The sequence below is a fragment of the Pistacia vera genome, unplaced genomic scaffold (assembly GCF_008641045.1).
Source record: "Pistacia vera cultivar Batoury unplaced genomic scaffold, PisVer_v2 Contig338, whole genome shotgun sequence".
In the NCBI taxonomy this organism is placed as follows: domain Eukaryota; kingdom Viridiplantae; phylum Streptophyta; class Magnoliopsida; order Sapindales; family Anacardiaceae; genus Pistacia; species Pistacia vera.
The window spans coordinates 1656180-1664731 of record NW_022196155.1 but is presented as its reverse complement, the minus strand read 5'-3'; the positions used below and the strand labels follow the sequence as shown (position 1 = coordinate 1664731).

General features: G+C 35.5%; 1 protein-coding gene across 1 annotated transcript; it reads right to left on the bottom strand.

The window, feature by feature from the left end:
• Positions 1-211: 211 nt before the first annotated feature.
• LOC116138065 (RNA-directed DNA methylation 4-like) lies at positions 212-5329 on the bottom strand. The gene is made up of 10 exons (XM_031423783.1): positions 4483-5329; positions 4297-4377; positions 3283-3371; positions 3030-3104; positions 2867-2908; positions 1446-1600; positions 1247-1365; positions 707-785; positions 557-627; positions 212-465 (listed from the first exon to the last, which is right to left on the bottom strand). Exons 1-10 carry the CDS (start codon positions 4592-4594, stop codon positions 212-214), a joined length of 1077 nt encoding a protein of 358 aa, XP_031279643.1. The 5' UTR covers positions 4595-5329.
• Positions 5330-8552: the final 3223 nt, after the last annotated feature.

Here is an 8552-nt window from a genome sequence, read left to right as displayed (position 1 = left end):
ATTCAAAAAACTATAGATCCAATGTCACATTCAGTAAAGATTTATGATACATGTATAGGGTGTACTCAATGTGTCCGCGCCTGCCCCACAGATGTATTAGAAATGATACCTTGGGATGGATGTAAAGCTAAGCAAATAGCTTCTGCCCCAAGAACCGAGGATTGTGTTGGTTGTAAGAGATGTGAATCTGCCTGTCCAACGGATTTNTCAATTAGCAATTAGAATACAACCAGTCATCGTCATCATCATCATCATCATCCTCTTCATTACCATAATAATCACGATGAATACCGTCATCACTAAGATCATCAAAATGTTCACTGAAACGGCCTACATCACTTGGAGTGCTGCTACTCTCTCTCTCACTCTCATCTTCTGATTCATATTCTTCTTCCTCTTCCTCTTCCTCTTCCTCTTCCTCTTCCAAAATCTCATCTGGATATTCATTTCGTGGATTATCTTCAGCTGAGAAACACCAAGAAAAGAACATATAAGTCATTTGGGATCATTTTAAAGTTCAAATAAAAGAATGAGCAAGGACAATAAATTATGATACCATTCGAATCCTCACTATCGTATTCTGATACATCAGGTCCATCGTAGAAATCCTCTTCATCAACTTGGACCCTGAACCCGGAAAAAACATCAATGTCAAAGAAATAAAAAGAGGTGCATATAAAGAAATAACATTGTATACAACACTTACAGAGGAAATGAATGCGAAGCTACTTCTTCGTCAACATTCATGTCATCATTCACAGCATAATAATCATAGACATAATCATCTGAAAATGACATGAATGTCATCATTCACAGTATAATAGTCATAGACATAATCATCTGAAAATGACATGAATGTCATCATTCACAGTATAATAGTCATAGACATAATCATCTGAAAATGAGATTAAACACGGGAGTATAAACCATCAAGGAGTAATCTAGAATCAAACAGCTACTTACTGCCTCTGATATTAATAAAATGACTAAAAATGTAACCACTGGTTCCCCCACCACCCCCCCATCCAAAATGTAAAGCTTTTCCGGCACACTCAAAGTGGAAATAAGCTTTTCTCCCTCACACCAGCCTAAAATATTATTTAAATCAGGTGGCACCCAGCTGTGGATCTTAATTTCTTTACAAAAGATTGAAACCACTTTAAATCAAATGACCAATTGCTTAAGAACAAAATCAATGTATTACGTAAAATTAAAGTCTTCTATGAAAATGGAGTAGAAGCAGAACCTAGTGTGGACATATAAGAGCGCACATCAGCTTCAATCTCTTCAGCAGCACCCGGTATAAATTCTCTCAGCATGGGCAGATAACTAGACAACAATCTGCTATCCTCGAATGATGTATCTCTGCCATAAAAAGAGAGTATCATTTTCAACATCATGCAAGATATCATACAAGAGATAAAATCCATGATGACAAAACTTACTTCTGCTTTTGCACCTCATTGGGTTTTTGTTCAACATCAACACGAACAACATCATAAAACTGACACATTTCATGTAGTGCTTCATCCCTCATTTCCTCTTTGTTTCTATTTCTGCTCCTCCATATTTGTTCAAAGCGTGCAGTTTTTGCCAATGCCTAATGAAAAATATAAGAAATAAAGAGAAATTTCAACAGAAAATGAATAAGAAAAAATGCATTTTCAAGAAGTAAATGATATACTAGATTTATGATGCTGTTTTGTTGATAGTCATTTTTCTGTTCAGCCCAAAATCATGTTAAGAAAATCAAAAAACTTCGAGAAAATATTTTATAATAAAGCTACAGGCCCAAAAAAAGATACTAATTTCCTAAGGTTAGGTTAAGTCACACAAAAATATATAAAATTCATATCATGGTTGCATACATTGATGCCTTTAATACTCAAGGCGACTAGTCCTAGGAAGTTCTCAAAATAAAAGCAAGAACATCTATAATACCAAATTAAGGAAACTGATAGGAACTCACCCCAACAACTCAAACAATTGGGCTAGGCCATGAGTCTTTCATTGTCTTGGATAGAACTCTTCTTTTAAAACTGGTTTGCCAAGGTAGTGTTCCCAAGCCTTTATAACCCACATGCCTATCTTTTTCCCTTCCAATGTGGGATCTTAACAAAAACGCAATATAGAAACGGTCAAGTAGGAGGGGAACACATTATGCTTTCTCAAAGATGCTAAACTAATAAATCTAACACCCATCTAATTAATTATTAAATCCAGAATTCTTAAACCATAGTAAATTATCTCGGTCAAGTCACTGGTGTTCCTATTTCCCATCATCATTATTGTGATTATACTTCTTCAAGCTTGAATATCTTCTTTTCTTTGAGTTCACAAGTTTTAGAACATATTGAATAGGTCCCTTTAAATATTTAATCAAAAATAAAATCTGCATTACTTAATTTAACATTCAAGATTCCAAATCATACAGCAAAACTCAGCTTCAAAACAAATTATTATGGGCAACTCCCACTAAGATGAGCTTCATTACCACTTGAAGAATTAAGTAGATGATGAACCTAAAATAAAATCCAGGATTATGGAAATAAGTGAATTCAAATTCTTCAAAATTGAATGATTTAGCATCTGGCATAGTTTGATGAAAAACAGAAATGCAACGACAGAAGATTCCCGACAATATTTTAAACCAAAAAATATATATATTTATCTAAAAAATGCGCAGACTACAACAACCACAAAAATATATGGAAATGGAGGTTTGAATAAAATTCCCTTTGATATGATTCATAGCATAATGAAAAAAAAAAGTTCAGATCTTTCTAGTAAAGAAGAAAAACATCCTTGTATGTTAATGAAATACTAAGTTTACAGTCATCATCAACAGCTCTTCCATGTGACATACCTCCTGCTGTTGCCTGGCTTTAAACAAGGTCTGATCCAGCCTCTGCAGATATTAAATTGGAACCGCCAACATGTTAGATACAGAGAGCAATTGAACGACCTAAAATTGAAATGCAAATCCAAGAAGTACCCACTAATTGGTAATTAGCGAAAAAAGCACTTACATTCTCTTTCTTTAAAGAACATCTACGTTCCTTACTCTTTGTTTCACCATGGTGTGCATCAGCAGAATTAGACAGCTAAAAATAACAGTTACCAATTAAAAAACCTATAAGCATATCATCATAATGTAAGATGAAAATGAGGACTGGGCAAAATTTGGCATAATTTCTTCGAGAGGCAGAGAAAATAAAATTGAAACCCAATCTACAAAATGTAATACGTCAACAGAACCATGATATGGATCATCATACTGACCACAAATGATTGCACAATATCAACAGTGGCCTCAGAAGTGGTAACTGTCTCCACATGCTGTACAAAAACCTTCTTAGCCTTCAACTCCTCTGGTAAAAATCAGCAACAATGCATTAGCCAGTTACACAAAAAACTGAATCACGTTTAAACCACGAAATCAAATTTGTCAGTTTGCAACAAATTTCGGTAAAAATCATATGAATAGCAGATTCAGATTACCAAAAACAAAACCAAAAAAAATATCTGATTATTGTCACGTTCAGCCATGTTTCTAGACAAACTGTCCAAAATTTTGCCCAAAATTTTACAGGTTAAAGATATCAGCTCTGTATTTACAAAGTTGAATACAAGTTTCTTACGATTATAAATTACATTATAAGACATAATTCAACATGCACCCACCAGTTGCTTGATTGTTTGATTACAATTAAAATACAATAAAATAAAATGAGAGTTAAAATTAGGAGAAAATAACTATGAAATCAAATTTTCCTTTGCAACTAATTACATATGAATTGCAGATTCAGGGTGAACCGGTTATTTCTTGTTTAAATTAACTGAAAAAGAATAAATAAGTCAACAATAAATAACTAAATTTGAATGTAACCAGACACCTTATGGCCTTTGAGAGAACCTTTTGAATCAAGTAGTGCAGTGATTCAAAAGATTCTCAGCAGCTTCCACCAAGTTTTGTTTCTATATTTGCGCTGTCCTATGTTTGTATTCATCAGTCCCTTTCCTTTCTTCAATTCAATTGGATGTTAATTTAATGAACCATAACTATGTAACCCGATTCCTAATGAATTGACCCTGATGTAGCATACCCAAATCATAAGAAAGCCCATAGGAGCCACAATTGCAGAATTATTCAGCCAAGGTTCTACACAAACTGTCCAAAATTTAAAGATATCATTTCTACATCTATATAATTCAACACGCATGTACCAGTTACTTACTTATTTGATTACAATTAAAAATAAAATAAAATGAGAGTTAAAATTAGGCGAAAATAACCTTTCCCAGATGATTGAGAGATTGATAACTTCTCAAAGTCCAACAATGGCCGCTTCAATGGTCGCTCATTGATTTCAAGCCCTAAAAAAACAATCAATTACGATCTAATTAACACCTGCATTTTGTTAAAAAAAAAAAAAAAAATAAATAAAATAAAAGAGTGAAAAGAAAGAGTGAATGAGTTACAGAAAGCGTCGAGCCGAGATTGCGTGGCTTTGCGTTTAACCCTAACAATGACAGGCTTGTCGCTTGTGGGTTTTGGCGGAGACGAAGAGCTCTCCCCGCTTGTGCTCGCCATTGGAGTGTGAATTGGGACTTGGGTTTGGGTTAGGGTTTAGAGAGATTGATATAATTGCTGTTGTAGTGTAAACGGTCGGATGACGGACGTTACTATTTCTAACTCACCTTTTTAATGCCTTTCAACCTTTAATATAAACATATTTTGAATATTAAAATAAATAGATAATTTTAAAAAAAAATTAAGTAGATTCAAAAAGTTCCCAAAAAGGCCACCAGAGTTCGTCACCAACATCAAAATTTCATCTCTTCTATGACCAACACAGTCCACCACCATGAGAGCATCTTCTTCCTACCGCACACAATTGAAACACAATAAAATTAAAATCATCTCTGCATATCTCAACCTATGCCACCCACCAAACTTCAACCAATGTCTCAACAAAACTGAAAATTTTGTAAACAACTCTCAATCCACCCACTTCTATCAATCCATCACCATCAGCAACAACAACAATTCAATTAAAAGCATAAAACTATTTAGTATGACTGGATAAGTTGTTCAACAAAAAAAGAAGAAGATTAGGAGCAATAAGATGAGAGATTAGTCAATGAATTTGGCCCTCATACCGAACGGAGGTTCTATTGGGCGTGGACGTTGGTGCGGCAGCCGTCGCCTGGTCCTGGCAGCGGCAGCCAAAATCGGGACGGCAGCCGCCGATTGAGATGGGGAGATGGGAGATGACGGGGTGAATTAAAGGTTTTGATTTTGAAATTGGGGGTGACGGAAATCTTGGCTTAGAATTTTTTAGCCTTTTATTTATATTTCTTTTTTAAAGAAATCATTTTTATTCTGTTTTGTAATTTTTAAAACTTGTCAAATAGTTTAATATGTAAAAAGTTTAATTCACCGGCAGTATTCCTTTTTATATTTTTAAACTTTTTTGGGTGGGTTTTTATATTTTAAAAGTTGCAATTAGATGACAAGTCAAATGTGCCCTCTCTCCGTTTATTTAACACTAAACGTCAATCAAGTTGAAAGATGATTTTGTAGGGTGGGCGGGAACCGGAACCTAAAAATGATCAATTACCCCCTACTTTCTAAAATTACAATACACCTCCAATAGTTTATAACAATTACAATATACCCTAATTGTAGCTGCTTACAGAAATTACAAAAGCCTTTCATATTTCAATCCAAGGGTTCTCCTTTCATCATAAACCCTAGCCGCCACCCCGCTCTTCACAAATCCACTTTGCTCTCCCTCTCACAACCCAATCAATTCTACTTTGTCCTTTTCCAATCGGTTCTTCTTCTTCTAATCGATTCTTTTTCTTCCAGTCGGTTCTTCTTCTTCTTCTTCTTCTTCCCCTAAAATTTCAATTGAATTGTAAAATATCCAAACGGTCCCCATATTTTATAAAAAAAATTAAACCTCGATTCTCGGTTTCGATTTCAGTTCCTAAAGTAGTGGAACCAAAACTGGAACTGCACAATGTTGGTTCCACCACTCCTGAAACCGAAAACGAACCTATGAAGGCCGATTCTAGGTAGGAACCGAAACCAGTATCCTGGTTACCCGTCAGTTCCAATTCGGCCAATTCTTTTGCACACCCATAATTTTGTTAGTAAAAAATAAATGAGAAAACGACTGGTTCCCACCCAAAGAATAGTGAAATGGCAAGTTTACACCCCTTGTTTCATTTATTCCAAATTCTCATCCTTGAAGTAATAGAAAATTGTTTAATGTAATGGTCAAAGAATAAAGTGGTCATTTTGCACTTCCTAGCCTAATTGCCCTTAATTTTTTTTATCTCAACTAGTTGCCACTAGCCTCACCTACAAGCCTAATGTTGACCAATTTGCGTTAATCCAATTGGATTCTTTGCCAAAACTGATGGAATTCATCCCCAAGCCCGATTGCACAACCCTCTTGCCTCATTGATCACCTTTTTGCCCAAATTTGGCCTTTTTCGGCTAATTTTCTCAACCACGCATGTTTCTATCTTCAGTCCGATTTGGCCGGAATTCAGAGTTGTTGGCCTTACTCGTCACCACCACAAGAACCCCTAGCGTCCCACCATCAAAACCCCACCCTTTTCCCCCTCATTGCACACGTCGTTCACCGGCCATAACAATTGCGGCGCTCAACTGTTCTTTGCCAGATTTTGGCCGATTTTGGCAGCAACAGCCCTCCCACCACCACCTCCCGACTCACCTGTTTTTCCCTTACAAAACCCCCATCCTCCTCGACGATGGCAACCCACTGTTCACCGTCTGCCACTCAACCTAGAGTTTTTGCGTTTTGTTGAAATTGGTTGTTAAAGGTTGGATTTTTTTGTGAAAATGAAGCTTGGGTTTTGGTTTGATTATTTGAAGTGTTTTTGCCTTTGATTCTAGCTTGAAAACTAAACCAATCACTGTCGATCACCCTGCCAACTTCACTTGCCCACCACTTGTCTACTGTTTTGCCTCAACCAACCCAGACACGTACTTCACCAACCGTACGCCATAAAACGCACGCCAACGCACCCTTCCAACACGTGTGCATGCATGCCTTTTGCATACAGCAGCAGGCAGCCCTCGATTGTCTATATTGATGTTGATGGCGGTTTGTTGACTGATAACGGTGGTAGATTTTGTTGATTTTCATTTTTTTCATTTATTTTACCCTTTTATAAATAAAAATGTTAATTAAAAAAAAAAGGCTAGATGGTGACAATGGTTGGGTGCCGACTATGTCTAGGTGGTGGTGGCAGTGGCAGTGGCAGTGATTGGGTGGTTGGAAATGGGGATGATGTGAAGGTTGAAGAAGAGGGTGTTATTGAAATAAATTTGAAAGTAAGATAGTTATTTTCTAATTATACTAATTTAGGGGTTAAAAAGTAGTTTATTAATTTATTTGTCAAGGGCAATATGGTAATAGCACCCTCACATTTGTGTTAAAACCTAAAATCGCTAACGATGTCACTTTAAGGGTGAGAATCTGGAATAAATGAAACCAGCAGTGGAAACTTGTCATTTTGCTAATCTTTGGGTGGGAACAGTTGATTACTCAAAATAAATTTATCCTTGATAGTAGACCAAAAACCAAGGGACTAAAATTAATTAACTTCGTTTTATAATATTTGTTGGGGAGAATTTCACAAAATACCCCTAAGGTTTAACTAATATTTAAATTTGTTAGAGTCTTACAACAAATCATCAAAAACTATCCTTAAATCTTAATTTGTGTAAGCTTGTTGAATTAAAATTTTAAATATATCTAAGTTATAAAATATGTCAAATTAAATGACTAAAATATCCTTAAACGTTAACTTTACTTTGATAAAATGAAGATTTGAAAGTAGTTTTTGATGATTTTCTACAAAAATATCTTAGGTTTAAATATTAGCTAAACCTTAAGTGCAGAATCAAAATATTTCCTTAGATATTTGTTATGGCTATGGGTAATATACGTAAGTGTACATAAAGAATGAATAGTCGTTGGATAAATCCTTATTAGAAATTTGATGACAACAGAAGGCAAGGTCCAAACGAGTACAGGTAAAACAAGTGGAATGTCTAAAGGGGTAATAATGAAACCCTAAACCCGAACCCAACCTTGCAAGGATGGGTGGATGCCTAGGTCACCTATTTTTCTCAAATCTACTCTTGCTTTTTAAGATTCATCCCAACAGTACCTTGCTTTTCTCAAATCTAACATTTTTTCCTCTTCATTTTGATTTCAAATCTTCTTTAAAATCGTATAATATTAGTGGAAGTTCCAGTCTTTCCATTTTTGCTTCATTATTCTTTTCTTTTCTTTTCAAGCACAAGCACAACATTATGTTAATCTCTGACACTTTTTACTAGGGGTGAACATGGGTAGCAGGTAGAACCAAAATTGGAACCTATTTGTAATCGGCTTTCACAAGGTCGATTCTGGTTCCAATTTTTTAGAACCGACATTGTGCGAGTCTGATTTCGGTTTCTGCACAGACCTAGACTTGGAATGAGAATCAAGGTCGAGTACCCA

Coding starts and splice junctions, on each gene's coding strand:
- LOC116138065 (XM_031423783.1), bottom strand. CDS start 4,594: ATGGCGAGCACAAGCGGGGAGAGCTCTTCGTCTCCGCCAAAACCCACA. Junction 3,372..4,296: donor CTCTCAATCATCTGGGAAAG/GTTATTTTCGCC, acceptor GATTTTTACCAG/AGGAGTTGAAGGCTAAGAAG. Junction 1,366..1,445: donor AATGAGGTGCAAAAGCAGAA/GTAAGTTTTGTC, acceptor TTTTTATGGCAG/AGATACATCATTCGAGGATA.